We start from the raw sequence: 27,861 nt of genomic DNA, 5'->3' as shown, positions 1-27,861 counted from the left end.
ATGTCATRTAAAATGTGGTATGTCTAACTACAGTGGTGTGTTTTGTGGATTTTGCTTCCTAGTCAGAATTATTCACTTGTCTCCTGATGCCAGGAGTAGATGAGTTTAAATGGGTTTAAAGCAGTAAAGCTGCAAACAGTCTGTCTTGCAGAACTAACCCACCTGTTTGCAATATTAAACCATCCACACTTTGATGGGATGTTTCCTGAATGCTTGCAAGAAGAAAAGTTCTACCGCTGAATGCTAGCTTCTCTATTGTCACGATCTTTTGACACTACTTGAATGAACAAGTACTTCACTGAAATGTAGTCTTTTTCATTGCTTTATGGTAACCTTTTTGGGGGGTATAGTTTCAGTCCTTGTTTGTTTCTTAAGCTAGGTTTTGAGGAAATGAAACATGCTTGTACTAGTAACCGCAGCTTATACATCTAAACGTTTTCTTTGCTCAAAATGAAATGGTTAATTGATATAAAGCTGCTTAATGTGCATCCATTTAATTAACTCTATAGTGCTGGTAAACACTACATATTGTGGTGCGATTCATAATTAGCAGTCTCATATATTTAAAGCTTGTGTCAAATAAGGTGAATTAATTGATTTCTCTTTCTAGTGCCAGATTGGCCTCTCTCTTTGGACTGGATCAAACAGTCTCAAGCCAAGGAAATGAGTTTTTCCAATAYACTGCACCAAAGCAGCCTAAAAAGGGTCAAACAGCAGCTGGTAAGTAACTGGGCCTGAGAAAGGGGAAAAAAACTTTGTAGCATGTATCTTGTTGGGAGAATGACAGCCTTTGTGATGAACAACAGTACAATTTCTGTTCTGATATTGTTTTCCTTTAGTATTCTCTCTACACYTGGATTTGTCCTTTAGTGACTATGGCAGGCTTCCTTCCTCAATGTCTAGGAAAGATTTGCTGGCTTTTCGAGGGAGTTTTGCTAAGGACATGGGGCCTGCTTTGCTTTATGACTTTCATATTCAATGTGTCAGATCCTATACTGTATTTTCTCTAAGGGTTTTTTATTATTATTATTTCTGATAGACTGTCTTAGYTGTACTTCTTCAACCACGCTGGTTTGGTGGGGAGGGGGCTCTTCTAATTTCTCCTGTATCATTCACTAAGGAGATAAACCTTTACTCTTGCCTCTGGCATCTTCGTTTTCCATAACTGGCCATCTTCCCTTTCTGTTAGTTAGCATCCTTGCTTTTTGCCATTTTCTCCACATCTTTCTTCAAATTTAAATATCAGTGTGATGGATTTGCTTGTGGGTTGGGTTTTTTTTTGGGGGGGGTAGTAGGGGAGGGGGAGTGTCTTCTTTCTTCCCCACTCTGGTAATCTTGAATGTGTGTGGTTAAAGCTTGAGCCGTGCCGTATATTTGTTCACTGATCGTATCGGAAACCAAAGTTAGATGATATCCATCCAAGGTATCCATCAACCACAAGTTTCTGTGACTCCACCAAAAGCGGAGACTTTAATGGTATTTCATGTTGCTGTCTTGTTTTATGTAAATAATAAATAATCCAAGAATAGGATATCTTAGTACTAGTGTTATTATTCTAATAATCACAATATCTTTTCCTCATCCCTCTGTCATCCAGACATGGATTGATTCAAGCACACCTTTTAACAGCTGTATTAGCAGTAGCTGTTTGAGAACATCACTCTTCAGGCTTTTGGTSKTCTTCACAAGTTATGCCTGTGCTTRGGGGAAGGAAGGCTTTCTCGCATTGGCACTGGCTAGCAAATGTGACAATTTCGTATTGCTGAGATGTATTCCTGCTTCTCATTCTTCAGCAGGTCAGCCAGTCCAGAAGGGTCCCGTGGCTCCAGCAGCTTCAGGAGCACCCTCAGTGTTCATGGCTACTGCTGTTCATGCTTATCGATAGTAAGTACAGTAAGTTTCCTGCATTACCTTTTACAGTTTAGGTCTCTGGAGGCTTGTTGTAAGACTTGATCGTGAAGGGAAGATATTTTTGAACGAGTGGGAAGAGACCATTTCTTACAGACATATGTCTGCATGCTACAAATGCAAGTCAGCACATGTTGCTGCTTGATAAGATCTTCGGTTATGGTGCTGCAGTTCAGGATTATGTAGTTGTCAAATAAAGAGGAAATCCTGGACTTGTACATGGCAGGGAAATAAATGGGATGCTGGCCTGACATTTGCACTGTTTCTGGGCAGCTCTGTCATGTGCTTGTGTATTTCATGTTTGCTTGTGGAAAACTAAAAGGATGAGCATAGAATGAGAGTGACAAAATTCTCTGYTGGTTTGATGCTGCTGACATGTAAAGACTCACTTGCCTTGGATCCATGAAAGGAGCAGTTTTTACGCCATGATGTGTGCTCCTATAATCTGTGGGCAAGCAAGAAAGCTGTGGTTTCTGTAAGCTGAAAAAAAGATACCTAACACTTTAGGTATGGGGAAATGAACCTGAACTCTTAAGAGGAAAAGCTCAGCAACAGCAGAGAGAAATCTGAGCAGGGATGTTTCTGCAGCTGAATATCTCATTTGTCTTCCAGTACAAATGGGCAGTATATGAAGCAAGGCAAGTATGGAGCAGCTCTAGTGGGGAACCATGCTACTAAAGAGGTGAGAAACACTTCACTCCTTTAATGTTTTCATGCCAAAAGTATGCTGGTATGAGGCAGTGTTTCTCTGAGCTTGCCAGCATGTCTTTGTTTTTGATACTGGAGTTCTTAGTTTCGCTGCTGCTTATGTCTTCCTGYCCTCCTGGTTTTTATTTGTAGCTTAAACTATGAACTCCATTTGCCTGGGTGACATCTTTTGTTTCTGCAATCAGCATTTTTTTTTGTAAGAGCTTTTCAAACTGAAGCCTGAAGTGTTTTGGAATGGATCAGGTTTATGCTGTTCGTAACATTTGAGGAAGTTATTTTGGTATTTATTCAGAACCTCTTTGACAACTGGATCACAAATCTGTGAATGTAAAAAATGAATATACATTAAAATTCTGTTCAGATAATATGGAGATGCTTTGATTAAATTTTGTTATTTTGAAATATCTCTTCTCTCCAATCCTTCTTTCTCAAATATACTGAGAACATGATGCTGAGGTACCCAGTAAAGTGGTGTATTTAAAGGAAGACAGGTACTCTGATCTGTCCTTGACAGCTGATATTTATAGTGTATTACCTATCCTCTAATTCCTAACTTGTGTTGTCTCACTAAGTTACTTCTGCTGTGGTAAGAACAGTCTGACAGTAAGCTACCTCTGAGTCACTGATCTTTTTAAATTGAGAAGTGTTCAGCTGTGGCACAGACATGAAAATCAGCAAGGCCATAGCTAGTCTTTCTCAAACTGCCTTTGTGGTCTTRTGGGTTGCAGTCCTAGCACATTTGTGAATGGTTGCTGATTACTRCCAGTTCACTAGTCGACAGTGTTAAGTGAAGAAGCTATTGCTACACACGAATAAAAGAATGCAATAGCTTTGTTTTAACAGATGAGGTCTAGAAGAGCCACGTATGTTAATTTAATACTACAGCTGTGTTGTTTAACACTTGGAACCAACTCCCTCTAACTTATTAGTATCTTATTAGTATCTTTTTTATAGTATTATTCCTATACGTCATATACGTATGAGTTTTATCTAATGAAAGGTTATTGCAGAGGTTGTCCTTGTCCCCCTTAACTGAAAGCTCTTTTGCTTGTGCAAGCTGGAGCTYAGCTCCATTGCATGAGTCCAGCAGGGTTTTTTTTTGCAATAACTGGGCAATATATGTATTGATTATTCTGCAGTAAGCAGGATGCTTTAGCTTGAACATTGAAGGCCTGCTTGGTGTCTATAGCTAAATTAAACTTGTATATTTTCAAGTATTTTTAATAGCTCTTACAAAATTGTGTTAAGTACAATGTTAACCTTTTTGCTGTGAAAAATGCTGCTGAAATGGTGTTTTTGGCAAACACTGCAGCRTTGGGCTCGAAGTTTGACAAAGCACACTAGAATTGAAGACGTTTTGAGTTTCTGCTCTTTGTCCTTTTCCTCTGTCCAATTCTTTGTGGAATCCAGTACAGGATCCTCCTTTACATCAGTCAGCAGCAACAGATCGCAACTGCGAAGATCCACCCAGGCTTCGTACTCACGGTAAGACTCTGCATTAGAAAATCTTTATCTTAAGCACCTRATACTCTGTCTTGTTCACAGCAAACAAAAGTTGACTCTGAAATGATTGCTTAAGTCTTGGATTGTAGCCTTTGAGATCAAACACCTCACTAAATCAGCAAGAGATGTCAGAGCGGCTGGGAGTGCTGTTCTCCTATTATGCATTGCACGAGAGACTTATATCTGCCTTTGCCAGAGCACTTCCTCAGTAGATTTCACAGTGCAAGTTTGTATATTGTAGGAGGTGTATCATTACTTCCAGATTGCTGAAGAGGTGTTTCAGTCTTGCAGTCCTGTCATGGGTAATAACAGAACAAAATTCCTCTCACTAATGCTTTGTTGCTTAGTGGTTCAGAGAATACAACTGAGCAAGGAGATGGAAAAGATAACAAAGAAATACTTACTATATGAAATCTGATGCTCAGCATTTTTCTGCCCATAAGAACTACTTAAAACACTGACTCCTGAAATGGGATCTTCCAGGAAGACTTTTTTTTTTTTTTTTTTTTTTTTTTTTTTTTCCCTGCCAGAACATTGGTGTACTTGCAGTCAGGTGCCATTAAATCTCTTGATTTGATAGACGGAAGTTCTACTCTGAAATAGAGTGGAAGAGAGAGTTTCAGTCCAAATTTCTGAGCAGGGTTCTGGCAATTATACAAGCCCATTTTGAAAGATTAATGAGTTATGTAGTCAACTTTCATGAARTGGATTTCTAGAAATGAGGAATGTGTGACTTCTATTGATTCTGAAAGTCCATGTCTAATCAACAGTTACGAGGAAGAGGTTTCTTATGTGTCCAAACATCTCAGTAGATACTTCAGAACTTAGCTTTAAAGGACCATCTTGTGAAAGCTGTAGCATTTATGAAGAACTTTATATTTGCTCAAGTATTTGAGTTGCTCATTATCCTGGAAGAATTATAACACAAGAATGAGGGCTAATTTGTGCATTCTAAACTTGGGTAGTAATACAGCAATATTCTTCCTCTATTTCTGCTTGATTTCAGTAACTCTTATTTTAAACTTCTGCTGGATTGAGTGGGTCTTTTTTTAATTTGAATGCATCTTTTTAAATACAGGACTGATTTCCTTTCTTACAGGTTCAACCCAACAATTACAGTACRTTCTATGATGATCAGAGACAAAACTGGTTGATCATGTTTGAGTCAGAAAAGGCCGCAATGGATTTCAGTAAACAGGTAACTACTTAAGCCAGCAAGCCATACCTTGTATTCAGCTTGGAGTAACTACATCGCTGTGGTTGAGGCAGATTTGCAATGAGCCTCGCTGAGTTTTGTTCATTAGCTACAGGTGTCTTTGAGGTATGTAGCCTGTTACTTCTGATGCTATTTCTAAGAAAAGATTCTGAAGTATTCTGAAGTATTGCAAGRCCAAAATACAAAAGGCATTTTCTGCTTACAGCTGAGCAAAATTCAGTACAGAGAAGCATGGAACACCTCTTAAGTGCATCTATAACCTGGGCTTGATCAGTATAGTAAGAATATATCAGATGTGATGCGATATGTGGAACCCCTCACTGGTTTGATGGCTGAAGATATTGATAGGTCATCCTTTTGCAGGTATGCATTGCCAAATGCAACAGCTCCCCAGTRTTTGATTCAGTCCTCTACCAGGATCTCCTCCTCGGAGAAGGGCAAGGAGTAGAAGGAGGAGACTCTCTAGAGATTGCCTACACAGGTTGGCTGTTCCAGAACAACGGGATTGGGCAGGTAAAAACATTTCTGCTACCTCCTAATACTGAGCGAGTGTAATAGTCACTAGGAGGGGTTTAGCACAGTGTTGGTGCTGATCTTCCAGATATTTTTTCAGTCRCTTGCAACATCTCTGAAATAACTGTATTAGCTATGAAATAATAAGAGTCTGTTACTGTTTGGGAAGAGGTGACTGAAATGCTTTTGAATTTCAAAGCACTTTCACACATTAATTTCAAACAAAATGGTGAGTAGGGACAATGAAGCTAGTTTTGTTCCTTTGAAAACAGCTTGGTGAGGTGATAACAATAGGTTTGACTGCCACAAAATACATCTCTAAACAGGAACAGAAGGAAATTGTCTTTACATCTTTTAGAGCTGTGTCATATCCAGTTTGTTGTTCAACAGAAGCATGAGATATGCTTTAACGTTTCAGAACTTTACCTTTAAAACACTTCTGCGGGTTTTACTTTTAGTGAAATTCATGGAGAAGGATTTTGCATTTGTGCCCATCTGCAGTTGAATCTACTTGTTAAAACAGTTGTCTGTTTTTCATTGTTGGGGAGTTTTGTGGGATGGGTTTTTTGATAGTTTTTCTTTTTTTAGTATATATTTTCTTRATTGAATATTGACATGCTTCTCTCCTCAAATCAGTGGTACAGCAGAGTTTACATGTAACCTCCTTTAAGAGTTGTTCAGCTGCATACATTGTAGTTTAATACGTAAAACTGCCAGACAGTTGTATTCTGCTTAGCTGAGTCCGTTGTGCTATTACTGATGCAAGCTTGTTGCGCAGCATTTTACTTGAACCTGGCCTGGCCACTAAGCTCAAAGCACTTCTAAAGTCCAAGTCTCCAACTGTTGTTCACTTCMAGAAATTGCTGCGTGATGGACTAGAAGCCCTAGCCATGCTGCCTTACATTTATTTGGGATTAATTTTGAAAGACAGCAGAATGGGTAATACTATGTAAGAAATAGTAGGAGTTTATGAAATGTTTGTGATCTTTTTGCCATGGTTATAAAGTAATATTCAGGATCTTGAAACTATGRGGAAATCCCTGTGACTTTCTGTTCTTCAACTCCATAGGTTTTTGACTCAAATGTCAACAAGGACAAGCTGTTGCGGCTGAAGCTGGGATCTGGAAAGGTCATCAAGGTAGAACTTCTAGCACTTCTGTTRTATGGAGATTGCAGAAGTCTTAGATCTTTGAATTACTGAAGATGTTCTTCAGGATTCATATATACTTTCTGTTGCATGTTCCAATTGATAGAAAATGCTCTGCACTGCTGATGCACTCAAATTTTTTTTATTTGCACAGCATGGCCAAGCCCTTCTCTCAGTGATAGTGTTGGAAGGAAGTCCTTCTGTTTAGTAAAAAGGAAGCTTAGTATTTTCAGGAGTTTCAAGAGTTGTTTATTCCATAAAATCAATTTGTAAATCAGAGATGCTGTGGTTCAGAGCACTWCTTTACATGAACAATCTATATATGACCTATTAAAAGTTGTCCGTTCTGGAGCTGTGCTATTTTTTATTGTATTTTTATTTTTTTATCTTTTTATTAATGTCTGTTTCATCCTGTTAAACACTGGCACCCGAATGACAGCTTGCATTGCTCTATCTCTCCTTCCATACAGCTGTTTTTCTAATTGCTATGGTTAGATTTAGAGCGAACTTTGAACTTCTCAGAATACTGTTCTCTCCCAGAATAGAGAGAGACAGGCACAGCACGCAACTCCAAAATTTTTGTATGCAGCACAGCATGCAGCTCTTTTCTCCAATATATCAGTGTAATCTATGATAGCTGCTTAAGTATGATATGTAAAACTTCAGCTAGGGTTCTGGAACCGTACTAGAGTGCCACACACCTGCAGCCTTCATGCTAGAGACTGCACTATTGATAAAATATTGCAACCTTAAATAAAGATGCTCTCCCAGGATGTTYATAATGAAATCAGATAGATACAGCAATTAATATTTGGTCATTATGACTTATCATAATAAAAGCTTTCCTGCTGCACTGCTAAAAATAAGTAGGATTTTACAAGAATATGTTTTTTGACATCTTTAATAACTGKTGCCTGTAGCAGTCTTAATTGGTGTAATTAAAAGAAATTGCAGTGTCGCTGGTCAAACTGTTTGCTTTCTCTTCTGTTGTGTCCCTAAAAACCAAAGGGCTGGGAAGAAGGAATGATGGGGATGAAGAAAGGAGGACGAAGGTGTCTCATCATTCCTCCTGCCTTTGCCTATGGGGCTCAGGGAGTGGCTGGCCGTGTCCCTCCAGATTCTACATTAGTTTTTGAAGTGGAAGTTAGGCGGGTGAGTGTCTCCTTCCAAGTGCTTCTTCTATATCTGTTTTGTGACTRTTGAATCACAGTATCTGCCTGCAAGGGAAGAATCTGTCCTTGATATGAGAATCACAGCTCAGATTGTTACAAACAAAATACCTTGGGAGGATACTTATCTTTTTTTGGGGGGAGGAAAAATCAGACCAATCCTCMACTAAGCTTTTTACTAAGACCAGTCTTTTTCAACTATTTGAGGACCTTTTTGTTGTCTTATTTGTGAGTTACTTGAGAAAACAAAATAATCAGATTGTGAGGAATGAGAGGATGTAAAGGCTCGGCTTCTCCAATTCTGAACCAACTGTATGTTTACGTGTTTTTACTTGAACTGAATAAGCTTGGTGAAGAAGTAAGTCATAAGTAAACTGGGTTTCAGAACCCAGAAAAATGTCTAATTTGTTATGTGCTTTCTGTTTTAGGTGAAGCTGGTAAAGGAAGGCTCTAGTTCAGATGGACAGAGTGTTAGTTCTAGGGATTCTCCTGCACCCTCTCCAGTACCTAATTCGGATGGTTTCTCTGCAGACCCTGTTTTATTGCCTCCATCTACAATACCTCCAAAGCCTGGGTAAGAAAAAACATGGATAATACAACCTGCTGCATTAAAAGATGTTAGTGTTAGGAAATAACCTACACAACGCTGCATTCACCCACCACCTGGCAAATATGGGTCGTCCTGTGTGCCCACTTAATATCATCAGTGTGGCAGAGGAGTGCTTGCTTTCAAGTAGGAAGCTTTCTGCTTGAATATTGATTTTCAGATCTAAAGAAATTAGAACAAGTACAGATGAAGGAAGCTGGTGCTCTACAGSATAACTGAGATCTGATGTTAAGTTTAATGGGTATTATTGCAACAGCTTTCTCAGCTGACAATATTGTCATAAATTGGTCTTGAATCGTGGCCGATTTCCATTCATTTCATTGAAAATTTTACATTGACGCTTATTTCTTAAATTAACCAAACAGGGCAGTCATCTTTAGAGTTATTTTCGAGTTGAAGTGCTTGTTTTATTGCTACAACAAGTAGCTTATCAGGATCAGTCACAACKGTACAGAATGTGATTCTTGCAGTGATCAACAAAGTTACCTTTCTGTAGTCAGCTGTTCCACAGCCATGAAACTTGCCAATAATAATGTTCTGAAATCTACATATAATGTTGCAAAGGGTCTAACAAAAGTAAGCAAAGAGAGATCTTCATACTGTAAGAAAATATTTTGCTAGTGGGAACTATATTTGACAGTTCCTAGTATTGAGAAATGCAGAATATTAAATCCTGAATTTTACTTCAGTTAATCTCTAATATTAACACACACTTGTTTGGCTTTTCAGGGAGCCAGCTGTTCGGGCCAAGTCAAACTCAATCAGTGAACAACTGGCAGTAAGTATTGTTTTTTAGCTAATTAGGAGCATTAGATAGGGAAAATGAGAATACTGTTTTCCCCTTTGCATCCTGTACTGCTGAAGATAAAGTGAAGATCGTGCAAGCAAAACACTCATGTTTACCTTGGCAGAGCTTGAGCAGGCTCAGTGACAGTTCTGAGTCCTAATTCTTACTCTTAAATGCAAAACCTGTTTGACCATGTGGATATTCAGAAGACTAGTTGGCTTCTCRGTTAAATAGACAAATTTAAAATTGATAGCGAAGAGTAGTTGAGATATTCAGCCTAAGTTTATTTAGATACATGAGTGAGTTCTTGTGTGTGCAGTTCAGGATAGATAAGGCTGTTGAGGAAAATGTCTTTTTTCTTTCCTTAATTTAGAAAAGCCATTTTTGACAGACAGAAAATCCTGTTGTACCTCGTTTTCTTGTTACTGTGTTTTGTGCAGGGATATGCTTTCTGTGTAATGATGACAGCAATGTCATCCCAGAAGGAGAGTGTATATATAGTAATCCAGATTAACAAATCCACAGTGCTATCTTGTACTCTCTAAAGTCAGAACTTTTCACCCAGTCATTGAAAAAATTGAAAGAAACAGGCTTATAGGTGAGTTTAAATGCTAAGTCAATGACTTAGAAGAGTCTAAACCTCACAGATGTCTTTATAATGTCTGAAAATCCTGGGCTGAGGGATAAATGAAAGGTAACTGCAAACATCTCTTTCAGAATCCAGATGTAGCAAAGGCAAAGCTAATTTCTCGGATGGCTAAAATGGGACAGCCCATGCTGCCTTTCCTTGCTGGGACAGCAGGTAGTCAGCTTGACTCCAGTGACTCAGAAATAGAGGTACTTCTCAAATCACAAAAATGGGATTTTTTTTTTCTTTAATGCTCTTTCTGTGGTGTGAATAGCTCTCCCTTTGTACAGGGAGCGTATACTTTGTTTCGGATTAACAATTCCAGATTTCCTGTATAATTCAGAAAGGTTAATTGGATAATATCTAATCACAGGTGGTTCTGAGTTCAAACTGTTTGCTAGTTCTTTAGTGTCCATTTTAATACGTAGAAATGTTTTTAGGATCCAAATACACTGAGGGGGACGGCGCAGCCAGTGGCTTCATCTCCCATGAGACCATCACTGCCAGCTCATACAGCACTGCCTGCAGTGTCAACACAAGGTAATATGCTGGTGAACTTTGCTTTGGTATAGAGAAATTTCAATTTTTTGTGGGTTTAAAGTGCAAGGGCTGTGAAAAGAGGGTTCTTCTCTGCAACTGAAATAGGAACTGATGCATAGTTTCTAAGGAGGCTTGCTAACCCAAAGCTCCATAATAGACTAGTTCATAAAGCACAAGACTGACCTCCTTGGAGTATGTCTTCATTGTGGTCTCCTTGTGTGCACATTACTGTTTAAGGAAGAGCAGTCACAATGCAAAATAATGCGTGAGCTGCCATGTCACCACCATCAATGTGTGTGCCTGGGGTGACACTAAGACTTTTAGGAYACGTGTGTTGTGATTCTTTGTGCAACAGCAAATCACTTGCCAGTAAATGGAAGGAAACTTCTTGTGTGTGAAAAGTGCACAAGGTGGAACTGAYGGAAATAATAGCAAAAGGCATCAGAAGATTGACAGCTCTGCAGTGGGCTTGACCTGTCTTCCCATGATGAAATCGTAATGCCAGTTGAGCACCTTTGAGAGTTAGCCTGAATGATATTTTGTGGTAGCCAAGTACAAAGTACCTCTGAATAAAAATAGTGCATCTAAATAGAAATTGTGGCTACAGATGAAATTCTCAGGAAAGATAACTTTTCTTTCTCTTATTCTTACTTTTTTGACTGGATTTACTTTTGGCAAGACTTCAGGCAGACTTGTTTCATTTTTTAAARGTTTTTTGGTCTTTTTATTTATTTTGATCATTTTGAGCTTAGTGAGTTTTTTTTTTTTTTAGCTACTTTTTTCCGCTATGCTGGATTTCTCTTTCTCCTTTCAGTATCTCAGGCATCTGGTTCTACACCCCTTGTATCCTCTGCTGCTTTAATACCTGCCACCATTCCACCCCACTCAGCTCTGCCTGGAGGATCACAGGGCTTTCAGGTACCAAAATCAAATCGGGGGATTTGGCACTTCTATTTCTGTCCTTATCATGAATCTTACTGTCCTCTCCTTAGCTGAGAGCAAGGACTACATAGCAGCACATAAGGTTGCTTCCTGTGATTTTTCTTTGGCATTCTTACATTTGTTTCACATACCTCTCAGATTTTAATCAAAAAGGGCTAATTTGTTGTATGCTGATGGGGTTTTTTTAATGTTGGACTAAGAATTAACCTGTCTTTGTTTAGTGTCAGCTCTTGTAGTGGGGAGGGAGGACCAAACCTCCAAGAGCTTGTAATGCTTTTGGTTTCACCTGCTTTTTAGCTGAGATTCTTCTTTGTCATGGTATGCTTTTCTGTGAGTCATGTTTCATCCAGCAAAAGCATAATCTTTTTGAAGGCTTGTGCTGCTGCTTKTAAGTGATGTGACCTGCTTGTTAATATGGAAACTGTTTAGGGGGCTGAACATGCAAGCTAACATACGTTTTTCACATCAGGTAATGAAGATCCAGACTTAAATAYTACATACAATATAAAATTCTATGAAGTCTAAAACTGAGCTTATTACTCTACACTTTCTTTAATTATTTTTACTAAGCTATTTCCTGGAGGTTTTAGAAGTCAGTGACATATACCACTTACAAATACTGCTTATTTTTAAGAGGTCCAGACTGAGGGGAAAAAACACTTGATAATGAATAAAAACACTATGTGAAAAAGAGAGCCAAAACTAATGCACTRCTCTGGCTTTGCATTTTCCTCAGGTATTAAAACTGAGGAAGTTGTGGCAAGTAACAGGATTAAAAATATATATATTCTTGTTGGAGTAGTATCTGTTTCAGCAAAGTGAAGTTTTAATCTGACAATGATTTGGATAAATTGTTTTGAAAGTTTGCTGATATCCTGAATCMTTTTAGAAACTTGGTTCAAGCAGTATCCTAACTTTTTTTTTTTCCTCAGAGAGTAAATTCCTATAAAGATACCCTAGAGTTGTAGGATTTTAGTTGTCTTGAGTGAGATACTCCTAGCATTTAATGTATTCTTAGGTCTCTTTCATGGCTTCTGTTTAGCACTGAGCAGGGAATTTGTTGTCAAATGGAATTGCTCTGCTTGAGCCTTTCCTAGAAAATAGCCTTGTGTTCACGTTAGCACGGCTTCACATTGCTGCATGTCCAATGATGGCAGTAGGCTGTTTGCATGCTGGCCTTTGCCTGCTGCAAATGTGAAGTAGCATGCTTTTGCTTAACCTTCGATGAGGAAGGTAATGGATTAAGCTATGGTAATTTGAACACATATCTAAGCCTTGATATATGAGTGACTTTGTTRTTTTCCCTTAACTATGAGTGTTTTGACTTCCTGCTCCCTAACTCATTTTTTTTGAATGTCATCTTTGTTCTTGAAGGGGGAGGTTGGATGGAGAAAAGGCACGTGAAACCATTAAGTGTGGGGAGAAACATCCAAATTTATATTCTAGTCTTCTAATCCATTGAACTTATTCTGTAAGGCTTATACAGGAATGGCRTTTGCTTACCCCCAAACCACTGCGTCTGCTTCTCAGCTCCAGCCTGTAGGACAGATGTATGCTGCACCTTACCAAGGTATGTTAATCTTAAGTGTGTGGTTTACAGAAGSCTTTAATACCTGCTACAAACAGTATTTATAATGAATATTTACGTAGCAGTGGTAGCATAGACATTCATCCTACCTGGAGTGCCGTGTTATTTGACAAGTTCTTATTTTAATGACAAACAGGGGCAAGGAGTTCATAGTAAATCTTTTTCTTACCTTAAGGAACTTTGGACAGTGTGAAAGGGGAGGGGGAATCTCTAGGTATATTCCCAAGGCTGTGTCTTACTAAAGGCGCTGGTACTTCCAGTTATAATTGTGTAATAGTAAATTTAAAGTAAACAGTCTTCCAAATACTATGTCCCTCTTGGTTTTGGGAAAAAAGGGGCTGTCCTATCTGGCATCCTACTTGGAAATACTGCTCTTGATATGTCTGCATAAAGATGTTTTGCCTTTGTGACTAAAGATCTCTCCATTCCATTCTAGCATCTGGGGATGTTACTTCCTTCTTGATGACAGAGGCTCGGCAACATAACACTGAAATCCGAATGGCCATTAGCAAAGTAGTAGATAAAATGGATCATCTGGCTGCAAAGGTAATGTGTGACATAGGCAGGCTTGTTAGCGAAGTTAGTGCTGCTTGCTCTCCCACTCTGRTCTGGGGAGTTGGCTTTATTTATTTGCCTGAGTTAACTTTGTAAGTGATGTACTGACTTAACAAAACTTTCAGTATTRTTGGACCTTAAGTGGTAGCAATACAGCTCCTGTATAAAAACTAAGAATAGCTTTGGGAGAAGGTGCTGTCTCCTACCATCTTAAACATCATCTAATGCATTCTGTTTGGAGAGTGTTACTGTCTTTCAGGAGGTGTCACAGTTGACACAGTAACGTACGACTTAGCACTGTACGYGGTTAGGTGAAATGGTTCAGTGATTCTTTCTTTATGTGGATGTCTGACCTATCTACATCCGTAAATTCATTTCATGTGGCTTAAGAATGACTTAATGCTACAGGTGGAGGAGTTGAAGAAACAAAACACTGGTAATAGCTTATTACTACCTGGTATCTCATCTGTTACCATGGAAGCCTCCATGATCATGAGCAACATTCAGCGCATAATCCAGGTGAGCATGGCCAGCTGTACTGACTCCTTTCCTAAGGAACTGAAGCCCACTGTGCTATTCCTGATGACTACAGCTGTACTGGCTTGGATCAAAGGTCCATCTAGCCACAAGTTCTGCCTCTGGCCAAAAGCAACTATATGATAATCTCCTAAATGCTCCTCTGGCCTCAACAGTTTGTAGTTTGGGGACTTTGGGGATATCAGCCAGAGCTGATATCTTCGTATTTAGTGGTCTCTGACAGAGTGTTCAAATGAAAGAAATTCAATGTTAGACCCAACATCCACGGTATCCTGCAGAAAAGAGTTCAACAGCTCAAGTAGGTGTTGCAAGAACCACCTACTTGTTTGTCACTACGTAGTCTGATACTGTGCAGTTTCCCTAGGCAGTGAGAAAGTCAACTAGAAGTTAGTATGCCACCTCCTCATTACATTACCACAGGAGGTGGAAAGTCTAACCACCATACTGCATCTGTACAAATAAAAAGGGTGGGGGGGGGTGTTTGGCACTGCTGCAAGGAAGTCTGAGGAGGATCAGTATTCATGCCGGGCTGTGCTTTAGGAGAATGAGAGATTGAAGCAAGAGATATTTGAGAAGAGCAATCGGATTGAGGAGCAGAATGAGAAAATCAGCGAGTTGATTGAGCGGAATCAGAGGTAAGAAGCAGGAGAGTGCAGCCTGCCTGCATCTGCAGGGATTGTTTCTAACTGACACACATTTGGTCAGGGATAAGTATGAGGGTGTACTTTCTCTAGCATGGAGACAAGTTCTGAGGGTTTTTTCTTTTTTTTTGGGGGGGGGGAGTGTCTTTTTATTGGGGGGAGGAGGAGATGTGGGGAATAAATGTATTTTTTCCATGAGGGCTCCCCATCCCCATCTTTGCAGGGCTTATCTCTAAAATTAGGATTTGTAGTAAACTTGAATGTGTGAAAGAGGAGAGAATCTCATACCTTGATCATTCTTTCTCTGGTTCTGGGGTTATTTTACTTCTGCTAGCCTCTTGGAAGGAGCCATAGGGGGTGCTGTATTCCTAGTTCCAGTGTTCAGTGTATGTTTTAATAAGTTTCAGAAGGAGAATAAGGAAATAGAAAAGTYCTGCGGATTTCAAGATACCAAAAATCTTTATTGTATGCTAGGAACACTAGAGCAGTTGCAGAGTTTTGTGTGTCTCAGCTGATATTATCTATGCTGAACATTGGACACTCCTATTCCACTCCTCCACTCCTTTTGAGATCGGTTGCTTTTCAGTGCAGGACATAAATTGTCTGGGGCTTGTCATTAAGAAAGCTTTGAGCTATTGCCTATTGCCTTTTCTATCTGAGCTTTTCTCTTCAATTCAGGTACTTGTGTAAGTGCTTTGCCATCTTCCCCTGTTCACAGATACGTTGAACAAAGCAACTTGCTGATGGAGCAGAGGAACCATTCACTGCAAGCAACAAATGAAAACACACAAGCAAGAGTGTTGCATGCAGAACAGGAGAAGGTAAAAYCATGGTGACCATGAGCAGAGCTAGAGACCTCTAGCTGTAGCTAGAAGAGGGGCTGGAAGTTGCAATAAAACATGCTGGAGCCTCATTAGTGAAGGCTTAAGTCAGACCTCTTGACACCTGTAGTTCTCAATTGATGCTTTTCAAAGCTGTTTGAATATGTTTATGGATTTCATGACAGAAGCAGCACAGAGCATATAAATTTAGATCTTTATAGCTTGAATATTCTTGGTTTAACAGGAGGATGTCTCATTTATTGTTAACTATGTAGTTGTATGGCCAACAAGTTGAGCTATGGTATGTATCAGCAGGGCTTCATCTGGCTAAAATACAAATCGTTTAGTTGCACTGGCAGTTTCAGAATTGCCTTATTCCTTCTCTTTAACTGTCATAAAGGTTGAGTGTAGCTGTAAGAAAAATTCTTTCATTGCAGTTTTTCACCACTTTTTTTTTAATCAAGAGCTAGTTGTTTATAACAATACATTTATTTTGCTTTTGTGAAAGGGTCTGTTAGGAAGTAGCTCTCCAACCAGTTAAATGCACTTATGCATGGCTTTTTAACCGGTAAAAGTGTGCTCATGATGGCCTAGGCTTGTCAGGTTAGCTCTAGGGTCTGTAGTTGCATGGTGTCTGTTTTCTCGAGCAGTGGCTTCTTAAACTACACCAAGTTCAATCCTGTACTGCACTCCTTTGCCATGAGTTGTATATCTGCAGTCCAAGTATGAGATAATAAATGCTTGTTCTACATGAGAACCATGAATYTGTGCTCTTGCAAGTGATAAAAATGGCTTATTTCTAAGGTATGCTAGTAAGTGTTTCAGTAGGCTAAAGAATAGAACAATAAATGCCTTGTACATGTATGCTGGTGCCAGTAGATGKTGAAGGAGGGCTGTATCTTTCCAGTGAGAGCTCGAGTCACACTGTAGAAATAACTGTAAGATGTAGGATGTGTAAGAGATCCTAACCAGGAATAGGTCAGACTGAAATAATCAATAAAATTCCTTTTATTAAAACTTGTTTTGGTCAGTGAGCACAATGTCCTGCTTACGTGAAAAGTAGCTTGGGGAGGAAGCATCTTCTAGAGGTGTAAGATCTGATCTTCRAGAATCTCTTCGAACTCATCTACAATATGAATTCACTTGATTCAGTATCATCTCTGCCTAGATAACACTATTGTGTGAATGGACCCCAGACTAGATGAGAAAAGCCATAACTTGCTCCAGAGAACCTTCCCCTAGTTTTAGAGTGTTGACTGTAAATACCAAGTCTGACATTCCTTCCTCTTCTTGTTACCTGAACTAGCTTGCTCTGTGACTGCARTTGCTGAGATGACTGTATGGGAATCTGTCTATAGCTTTGGTAATATAACAAGGGAAGAGAATTGTAAACACTTTTATTGATTCTTTACTTAAAAATTGGGAGTTGCTATTTATTTTGTAATATATGCCAGGTATCTGTACCCAGGATCCCTGAGTAGAAGTGTTAATAATTTGCTGCCTTTGGGTTATGGATCTTTGATCCTTGGAGAGCATATCACAGCTTTAAATCAAGGCTCCGTGACACTTAATTTCCCCATATTTTCCACTGCAGTGAAATAATAGTTAAGTGTGAGAGCTGCAGACTACCAGTCTGCTGCTTGCTGGTCTGCAGACAGTGTGGTGCACAATGTATCTGTGTAAGGATACACTTAGCTGCTTTCTTTTTAAGCCAGACTTCACTACTTTTTCTGTCTTTGAGCTTTTGCAGCTCTTGAAATAACTTATACGCTCCTCTGGCATGTCTCAGGCTCCTGCAATGAGGCACTTAGCTTTTCTGGTGATGATTAATGCTTCTGCCTTTGAAGTTGTGTTCTTAACTCTTCCTGTTTCCTGTTGCTGCTTTCTTTTCCTAGCGCATGCTGCCGTTGGATCGGGGCTGGGACCAGGTGAGGCAGTGTGTCTGCTGACTGTGTAGATAATAGATAATTGTACCCTAGATAGCATCAGCCCAGCTTCCTCTTCAACTAGCTGTAGATACTCATTGGCATTAGAAGAATTGCCGCGTGTCTTGAATTAGACAGATTTTCAACTTGGAAAAGAACATTAAAACTGGTAGTATAGCCATTGGCCACCTCCTTCTTGAGGAGCCCTTTGGAAGAGCTTTATCACCTCACTGCTCAGTTCACCTCCTCCATGGGAGAAATAGGATGTGATCATATAATTGTCAGACCAGATATGAATCACATAAGATTCTTGGAACCTGAAAGCTGGAGGCTGGAGCTGAGCTAGTATAGTTTTGAAGCATTCATCACAGAGGCTTAGGTCTGTTAAGTTCTTGGCAGAAAACTTCCTTTTTACTTTTCTTTTTGTGCCCTTAAAGGTGGAGGCAAGTGTAAAAGTAACCTTTAGATGTGACATGGAGTTTTACTTTGTTTTAAGGGTGCTAGGAGTTAGTGTCTTGAACTACAGTGRGACATTTATGAAAGTGTAACAGGAAAACAGATCTGGTTTTAGCCAAGCTCTGTTAAAATGATTCTTAAAATTAATGACGTGGTATCCTAGCCTTTGAGTTCAGCATGTATTCATCCTCACTGTAGTTGGAAGGATTTGGCACACAGTTGTTCTCTGCCAGAAGGTGGTAGTCATGGACTGAAGAGATCATATCGAAACTCCAGTTCAGTACAACTTACCAGTTGCAAGAACAGCTACTAGGAATCTGAACAGAGGCACAGATATAGAAACTACTTAGATGTTCCCTGCAGCAAGTGAGGTTTCCTGAAGGAAGTAGCTCTATCTCTGCAGAGCGTCCTCTGAAGTATCCTACACAACAAGATTGGGAAAATGACTTTGTTTTTGTCTTTGTCTTGACACCTTTAAGCCTCTCTTAATGTGTTGTTTACATGTTGTCTAACAAGCTGTATTARTTTCTGGTTTTCCATGAGTTGATGACTTAAGCAATACTGAATCTGAACAGGTCAACAAGTTATTGAGAGAAGCAAGCTCCAAAGTGACTGTSTTGCCATTCAGACACCTCAAAGTGACTACACGCTGTGTGTTCTGGAGGGAAGGCRCTCTTTTGACTGGAGCAAGCCTATATTATCTATGGCTTTGTAAGCTTATTAAGGATAATTAGGTTTTAGAGCCTAGGCTCTTGCCTGGCTAGATGTTCTTAGAGCATGAAAACTCCAAACAGAGCCACCAATCACAGGTACTAGTCTTAAAAACGTGTTTGAACTCTGCAGGAAAACACACTGAGGTGAGCTGATGTGGTGATTATTGTCAGTAGCCTTGTGCAACTTTCTAGTCAGTCTGGACAGGTTATTGCGAAATGACTCTCAGTAATGTGGCACAAAGTTATTACCTCCTCAGTTTGGAAATGTCTCTTTGGTCCTGGATCCCAGACATGTCTGAGCTCCATTTCCACTGAGATGCTGGGCAAAGTTGTCTCTGACAGAACAGTTGTCAGGATGGGGTGGTTGGTCTGTCATCTCATTCACGAAAGCAAGCATAGACTATAAGTCTCCAGTACTTTATGGGTTCTGCCTGTGAGAACAGTTTTGGCACCTTTTCGCACCCACATATCTTTCTGTTCCCTTTTTTGCCTTTCCCTGCTCCCTTCTGTGATGCAGGCCAAAGTTGCAGAGGAGTTAGCAGCTGCCACAGCACAGGTTTCCCATCTGCAGTTGGAGTTGACTACCCACCAAAAAAAGGAAATGGAGCTGCGGAAACAGCTATCTACCGCACTTCAGGAGGCAGAACGACATGAGACACAGCTCAACAAACTGCAAGGACAGTTAGCAGGTAAGGACTGTGTTGTGCAGTGACAGTTAATTCCTYACTTATCCCACTGTTTTGTTGAGCAATGTTGACTATGCTGGAAGTCTTTTCAGTGGCCGTTTTCCATTGCCATAAAGCCTTGCAGGTTACCTCAGTGTGTCTCAATAAAACCCTCTTCAAAACTAATGGAAAAAACACCACACAAGCTATTGCAGTTGTTGCAGTAAGGTGGTACAGATGCCAAAATCTTATGTGRGTTAAAGGAACAGTGTGTTTGATGAAGACAGTCTGTGAAGTATGATAGTGGAGCTAGAAGAGGTATCATTGCATATTTGCCCTGTTCTAACACTCTTCTGTAAGCATGAGTCGGGAGGTGCATCAGAAACCTGGCACTCAGCTTGGTGAAAAGTCATCGGTCAAAAATTACTTCTCTCAGTATAGTATTGCTATGTACTTTGTTTCTTTATTTTAATGGGTAAAGAATGCTGCTTTTTTTGCCTTTTTTTTTTTTCCTTATTTGGAGGAGCTCAGAGTTCTTTGCCTGGRCTTCCCCGAGAGGTATCTTTCTTTTCTCTTCTCCCTTTAGCTCATGGTTTTGATCATACTCTTTCCATGCCCATCAGTAGTGCTCTGTGGTGACTTGGCCTGTACTGGATGCTTTAGATGTGCAGTTTATGGAAAGAAGTTGATTCCCTCTTTGGCATTAGATGGGAGAGAAGGGAGTAATCCTAGTAGATAGTTCTGTGGCCCAGTGTGGACTGTTCCAGAGTTAACAGACTCCTGGCTTGTTTGTTTTTTTTCTCACATTTCTCTATGGTGAGCTCTCTTGCCTGTAGGTATGTCTTGATCACGTGTTTTGTCAGAATAGCTGATTATAGGTATGAAATCTGAAGTTTTGTGACATGCATTTGCAGTTAAACTGCAGGGATGTCAAGGATATTGATTGTCTGCAATGTCTGAAGGGTGTGTGCATCTGGTGTTATCACTAATTGGAAAATGAACAGGATCATTTTGTCACAGGGATGCCTTTTGTAGAAGCAAGCTCTTAGCCTTGCTGAGATAGAGAAGCCGGAGGTCTTTACTATAGCTGAGAAGTTTAGATGGAGGCTGAGGTGTAAGCATGCCTGTTTCACAGAAGAAACTCTTGACAAACTCTGTTCCCCACTGCAGATGCTAACCCTGTGCAAAAGGCACTGTTCCAATCCTCCACCCCATACCCCCCAAAATGTATTAAGCTGAGATACACAGTGCTGAGATCCACAGTAAAGTGTATTCTTGCAGAGCTCCAAGCAGCCTCGGAAGACACTCAGACTAGATTCAAAGCTGAGAAGCAGAGCCGCAGACACCTGGATATGAAGATTACAGCATTGGAAGAAGAGCTAACAGACYTAAAAGTAGAAAAGGAGACTCTCGAAAGGGTATGTTCAGCTCTAGCATTGCAGAGAGACRATTTGAGCTGTTTACTAAAACTTASCTGCATGCTTTCATGCAAGAATATTGAGTTAAGGTAACTCTTGACTCAACCACAAGCAAGGATCACCATGCTGGTGGATCCTTTGGGCTTAGCGTGACTTTTGAATGTCTTACCCAGTAGTAGGTTAACCTTCCTACCTRTGAAGTAGTCTCAACTTGACTTTGAAGTGATAAGATTCCTTGCTCAAAGAAGAACTTTGTCCAAGAGGAAGAAAAGCTACTTTGCAATCTAGCCTATACTTAAGTCCTGTTCTGTATTTTAGAACCTTGCAGAGAGGAAGAAGAAATCCCTCACAGAGAGAGCTCAAGCAGAAGAAGAGATGGAAGAGATACGCAAATCRTATCAGCAGGAACTAGACAAGCTTCGACAGTTGCTGAAAAAGGCACGGACTTCAACTGACCAGGCAGCAGCAGAGCAGGTGAGGAGGCATGGGAATTTCTCAAGCAAGTGTCTGGAAGGTTTATAGGAATTTACAGGTAGGAAATGAGCATGAAGACTGCTTAGGTAGTAAAAGAATAAAAATGATACCTTTGTGCTTTTAAGGACTAATTTGCACATAGGATTCACTTTTTTTCCTCTGTTGTCCATATAAAGTATCTCTGCTGGTGTTTACTCTGATATCTCTACAAAGGAGTGCTTGACTTGAGTTAGCAAGAAGGCTGYGGTGTTCTGGATGCAGCATTGATGCAGACCGGCATGCTGTATCAAATTGACTGCCTTAAAGAGAACGTTAACCTGAGGAAAGGAGTTGAATTCAATTCAGTCTGTAGTAGAGAGAAGTACATAGGACAGCTGATGAGCGAGGACTGAAGTCTGAGCCAGGCCTTCATGCCAGCTGGCAGGTTGTGGCCAGAACTGAGCTCTGAGAGATGTGGGCAGGAATACATGACTGTTGCAGGGCTGCTGTCTGCAYGTTGGTATTCCAGCCTAGGGCAGGAGGTGTTGCTTTTACACCATTTTCCAGGCCGTTAGCTTTCAASAACCTGTTATGCAAATACAGATCAAATGTATATTTGTTCCTAATGACCTCTCTTACATGATGGACAGCTGTCACTCATCCAGGCAGAGCTGGAATCCCAGTGGGAAGCCAAATGTGAACGTATGCTGGCCTCTGCCAAGGAGCAACATGTTAGGCAGTACCAGGAGGTGTGTGATCAGAGGGATTCTCTGCAGGAGAAGGTGTCCCAGCTGGAAGAGAAGGTAAAGAGCTGTTCCTCACTGTTGAAATGTAATACCAAATAACCAGTAAGAGTAACCAACGGTTTCCTGACACCTGGTTGTGGTTTGTCTTTCGGTTTCTGTTCAAACTGTTGGAGTTTGAACTTGTTTGGGGGAGGGGGTATGTCTGTACTTCTTTCTGCTACTCTGGGTTGGTTGAGTGGTGAGTTTACTACTGCAACTCTGAACAAGGTAGAGCCAAAAAGATGTCAGTCTTAGACTAAAGCAACAGTTAGTCTGTTCTGAAACTGTGCTGTTATATTTGAGAGACTACTCTTGAACTGAAGGAGTCTTGAACTGGGTGATATTGAAAAAGGCTGTAAACTAATGAGTTTTGGTTCTTATCTTTCAGCTTGTGGCTCTAAAACTTTCAAAAAAAGAAGAGGAGCAGAAACTGTCTGAGTTGCAGCAGTGTTTGGAGCAACTAGAGCCTATCAAAGAGAAGGTAAAGCAGCTGAATATAACCTGGTGTGCAGCAATCACTAGCCCCAGGCCACCGTGCTTGGAACAAGAGCATGAGTACCTTGTTGGAGGGAAAGAAGAATTTCACAGTGCTTCCAGCAAACCAGAGCAGSCCCAGTGATGAGACCCAGCCCTCCTTCCACTGGGAGCTCAGTAATGCCATGCCCGTTCTTGGTGTTACATGAACTGTAAAAGTGCATGGCATGGTTGTGGGTCACCAAGGATTTTGCTTGGTTGGATGTCTGTTTTGGTGCTATTAGTTTCAGAGGAGTCTTTTGCAGTGCTCTGTCAAAGTTCTGCTTGAAACTACACTCATCAGTTTTACCCCTTGCTAAAACAGAGTTTACAGCTAACCATTCTAGTGTAAGGTTCAGTGTGGTCCTGTCTGTGAAGCTGTTCTAACTTTAAATTTCTATTTGGCAGTATTCAGCCTTGCAGTCTGATATTGTGGTGCTGAAGGCTGGCTATGAAGAACGCATACAAGGGCTGGTGAAGAATCGGGACAGCTCTCCACCTGCAGACTTCGTGGAAGAAGTGAGCTTGGCCAGCAAGTATTTCTACTTATTGGGCAGATATGGTCTCTCTTAGCTTAAATTAGTCTTCTATTGAGGAGAAATTAAAAAAAAAAAAAAAAAAAAAAAAAAAAAAAAAAAAAAACACTTTGGGCTTTTTCCCCCCTCTATGGAAGCACTAGGTATCATATGGTATGTTTCCAGTAGCAGGGTCTATAGAGGAAGAAAGGACATGATTCTTAATTCTATCTGCCCACTTTGCTTGATTTTTCAGTATAAAACTTAAGATTCAGACTTTGATTTAAGACTTTAAGGACTGATGGAAAATTAATGTCAGCCTGCCTCATTTCTGGAGAGATGGCTCTGGTGTGTGTATAATGTTTCAGAATCTAAACAACATGACTATTCTTCTTCAGTCTTGGAATTTCTAATGTGAAAAATGAATTCTTTGAAACCAAATGTGTTTGCTGGGTTTATTATCTGATTATCTGATTTTTTTTTTTTTTTTTTTTTTTTTTTTTTTAGGTCCAGTGTGTCACATATTAATGGGACTTGTTTTTTTTTTTCTTCTACTCTTCCAGGTAAAGAAGATCATGAATGGCGTGTTTCAATCTCTTCGAGGTGAATTTGAACTGGAAGAGACCTACAGTGGCAGGACGGTTCTGGGTGTTGTCATGAACACTATTAAGGTACAACTGAGATATTTACAAGGTGATAACTGTGAAAGAAGGAGGCTTGGGCTAAAAGCACCAGTGTGTATTGTGAGTCTGAAATAACTGTTAAGAAATTTGTCATGGGTAGGAGAGCAGCCCAACAGTGGGAGAAGATACAGGGATCTGCAGTAGTTCATCCAGGGTATAACCTACATTCTCTCTGCTCATTTTGTTTTTAGACTGTAACACTGCAGCTACTCCATAGGCAGCAAGAGAGACAAGAGCAGGACAGTAAAGCAGAGGGATCTGGAACACGAGCAGGGAAACAGGAACAGGAGGAATCACCTACAGCAAAGGAAGACCACGGAGAGCCCATACAGCATAGCCCAGCACGGAGCACTACAGGCCTAGCTGATCCTGGGGATGTAACCACGGGCTCTGAAGTGTCTGACCAGGAAGACAAGTCTGCTGCTCTAGCTGCCAGGCCAGGAACTCTTGAGGAGGAACAGGCCACACAACGCAGTGGAGTGTCAGAAGAGGAGAAGGCCCTAGGGGTTCACTGGGAACCTGCCTCTTCGGTACCTGAATCCTGTCTGAATCTTGATAATGGGCTGGTGCTTGCAGGACAGCCTGTTCCTCCTGTGCATGAGGACTCTGTTTTAGCTGAGCAAGAGGAGGAGAGCAGTTCCATCAGGATAGCTGAGAACAGATGTAGTCCCTCAGGAGTACGTTTGCAGGCAGAAGCTGGAGAAGCTTCTGTTCTAGAAATAAAGCCAAGAGATGTGGATGTGGCCATGCTTCCAGAAGAGCGAGCTGGGGAGAAGGCAGAGGAGCTTGTGGGAAGTTTAGAGCCCCCTCCCTTAAATAGCGAGGGAGGGAGCTGTACAGGCACCTCTGATGGGGATAGCTCTGAGGAGCTTGCTTCAGTACCCAGTGCAGAAGAGAAGATCTCAGCTACCATTAGAGAAACACTAGGACACCAGGAACTGGGCTCCAGCCCCAGGCAGAAGGATTCCAGGTAAGCTAGGATTGCTGGGGTAGCCACTGTCTCATTTTCCTGCTGATTGTTCAGACTAGCAATGCCCAGAGGTGCAACCCACCAGTGGCTGGTACAGCTATGCTGTTAGTGTGGGACAGCACGTGCAGCGGGGCTGAGCGRCTGTTGGGGTGATAGTCCCGGACAGCACAAGCCAAGCTGCTGGTGGAGTCCAGGCTGTCTGGGGCGTGCTCTGCTGGGATAGGAGCTGCAGAACAAAGCATCTGGATGGTGGCAGTGTTGCTCTTGTCTCTTCTAAACATCTCCTAGCTGAGCGCAGAGGGGAGTGGGCAGTTTCTCTAGGACCTRTGTCATTGATGGCTGTCAGGGCACTCAGTGAGCTATTCCCCACTGGTGAATAGTACCTGTCTTAAAAGGCTAAGCTGAGTTTTTGCTTCAGTGATGAGACTTGCGTCATTCTTAATACAACATATGAAAGGAAACCAAGATCATTAGCAGGTGCTTTATGTTCTTCTAGCCTTTTCGAGGCTGACAACTTCTTTGAAACAGYATCTCACAAACCACTGAAGCCTCAAGTTCCACCTGAAGAGGAGGATGAGGAGGAAGTGGTAAGTATTTTTGTATCATTCTATTCCCACTAAACTGYTCCAGGTGGTGGTTTCTCTGTGAAATCCCTCCTATGGCAATGGGAGTTGATTGACTCCTGGTAACTGGAGTCAGAGCTCCTCATACRCTCTCTTGTTTTAAATTTGTAATACCTGGGACTTCCTTGTTGAAGCTGGAGCTGCATGGGATATGACAGTGAGAGCAAACTCATGCTGATGTGAAGTTAGTAAGATTGCCCATACCAATTCAAGTATCGTCATAAAGCTGTAGTGCTTTCTGTTGTGACTCTACTCTTACAAGAACCTCAGAGTTAGGCTCCTATCCCACTCCATCTTTAAGCATCTCTCTTAGATTAAGACATAATGTGAAAAACACAAAAACAACAGTAGCCAGGTTTCTTGATATAATCTGCCTATAGTTGATGGAGGTTTCAGAGCCTCTGAGCTGTACAGGAATTGCTAAATACGGGGAAACTGTTAAGACTGACAGTTTCCCTCTGGTTTCACTTCCAGAGCCTGAAAGGGCGCCCCCCTCCAGCTCCRCTCTTTGGTGATGATGACGATGATGATCTGGACTGGCTGGGATGAAGAGCTGTCTGGCAAGCCTGTGAGCCATCTCCTTAGGGCATGGCCTCCTCGTGTGCACTTGGCACTTATGAGCTGCATATATGGGATAGTTGTGAACAACCAGGGACATTCTTGTATTGCAGGCTGATGGGGTCTGAGAGCAAGTGGCTCTTGCACTCTTGAACACTTGGACCCCTCTTTCTGATCTGACAAACATGCACAGAGGTTGGGCCTAACTGGAGGAACTGACGGGTCTTATTGCATGTTTGTATTGCTGTCCTACTTATGTGAACCCTTGATTTGCTAATCTGAAACTTTATACGAATATGAACTTTGTAAAGTGTTTCGGAAGAACAAGTTGGGCAGAACCTTGCATTAGGTTATGATTTTAAAGACTAAAATTTTTCCTTCCCCAGTGAAGATCTTTGRAATATTTCTATGCTAGTCCCAAGAGGTGGCTCTCAGGAGCTCTGCATCATCTCATCACTTAGAAATGGAGGTGAGCAATTCAGCCAAGACACTCAGAGCAGGTGCGTTTCATGAGCCACAGGGTCTGCACAGGTGGCTTGTGGAAACTTCAGGGGCTGAGGCAGTTTAGGTTGGGCCTGCTGACTGTTCAGAGCTGCAGCACCTGTGGTGCTTTTTGACCCAAAGCCTGCTTGGCAGAGGTGCCCTTTAGAGGTGCCAGCAATAGGGGCCCTGTTGGACCAGTGCTCCAAGCACAGATGGAGCATCTAGTAATTGCTATTTTGAGAAGCCAAATCCCCACCCATRTTTTGTAGAGTAGCCTGAGGCTCACCCAGGCCTCATGGAAGCAACTCACTGCACAGTCTGTATTATACTCGCCTTTTCTCGCTCTGTTCGCAGGCAGAGATGAGATCTTTTTCTGGGTTATGTTTCACTGGCAGAGGAACCCCCTCATTAGCAGCAATACAGACATGGGTAATGTGCTCCCTCTCTCTAGAGAGAGAGTTACTGTCGGCAGCCAAGCCTATCTCCTGTGCCTTTTTCTCTGCTGCTGTGTGAAGTGTCATGGTGGTAGCATGAGATAAAAATACCAAATGGTGGTTGGACAAAGGCTGGGTTAGGTTATGGCATGTGCYAGGCAACCAAGGGTTTGGGATGTAACTTCTCAGTCTAAGTGGAGCAAAAGAGGAAAGCAATGAGAGTAGACAACTGGGCAAACAAGTTTAATCTTTGGCACTTTTAGTTCTAGACTCACCTATACTAGCACAGCTAGAAAGTATAAGTGGTTCTTAATGTCTTTAAAAACAATTGAAAAAAACTTTCTGCTTAATAAAATGGAAGATCTTAAAACAATTCCACTGCCATTTAAGTTCTACAACTGATCTCATCATCTCTGAACTGAACTTAATCTAGTCCTCCTAGGTGCAATTTCTAAGAAGAAAACAAAAATGCTGGGTACTCTCCTGCTTTGCAGTCTGTGTGATTAAATTGCCAAATGCAGCCAAAATTGTGGATTGAGACTAAAGCCTGTTCACATGCGAATGCTTGTGTTGTACGGTGAATGTTGCTGGGGTTTCCTGGAGAGCAGCTTCACAAGTCAAAGCACKGAATGATTATTCAGTGCTGAATGATGGTATGTGAAACCCAGATCTCCTGTGGGTCCCCTTCTTTGTGATGCTCTGAGTGTAGATACCCTGAAGTGGCCTTTGTTACCTGTGTGTGTGGTAACATCCTAGGGGAGGCAGTAACTCATACTAACAAATTCCACTTGTTTCCAATTCCAGATAGACAATTTGCATTTCACTTTTTGAAAAATAAAGTGCAATTAAACCTGTAA

General features: G+C 41.0%; 1 protein-coding gene across 1 annotated transcript; it reads left to right on the top strand.

Moving 5' to 3' along the window:
- On the top strand, nt 1–27,861 carry FKBP15 (FKBP prolyl isomerase family member 15). Its single transcript, XM_085320080.1, has 29 exons — nt 1–17; nt 611–720; nt 1,794–1,884; nt 2,521–2,590; nt 4,027–4,101; nt 5,219–5,317; nt 5,699–5,848; nt 6,918–6,986; nt 8,004–8,147; nt 8,593–8,738; nt 9,501–9,549; nt 10,276–10,395; nt 10,627–10,726; nt 11,541–11,644; nt 13,145–13,238; nt 13,693–13,802; nt 14,220–14,330; nt 14,889–14,983; nt 15,708–15,810; nt 19,422–19,593; nt 20,851–20,987; nt 21,306–21,461; nt 22,091–22,243; nt 22,614–22,706; nt 23,147–23,257; nt 23,817–23,924; nt 24,128–24,906; nt 25,403–25,493; nt 26,004–27,861. The coding sequence occupies exons 1-29, from the start codon at nt 1–3 to the stop codon at nt 26,076–26,078; spliced, it is 3,732 nt and encodes a 1,243-aa protein (XP_085176206.1). The 3' UTR covers nt 26,079–27,861.

Source organism: Rhea americana, unplaced genomic scaffold (genome assembly GCF_003343005.1).
Source record: "Rhea americana isolate MKP2758 unplaced genomic scaffold, rheAme1 scaffold_61, whole genome shotgun sequence".
NCBI classification, from domain to species: Eukaryota; Metazoa; Chordata; class Aves; order Rheiformes; family Rheidae; genus Rhea; species Rhea americana.
The sequence above is the reverse complement of the archived record's forward strand: the minus strand, read 5'-3'. Positions and strand labels throughout refer to the sequence as shown.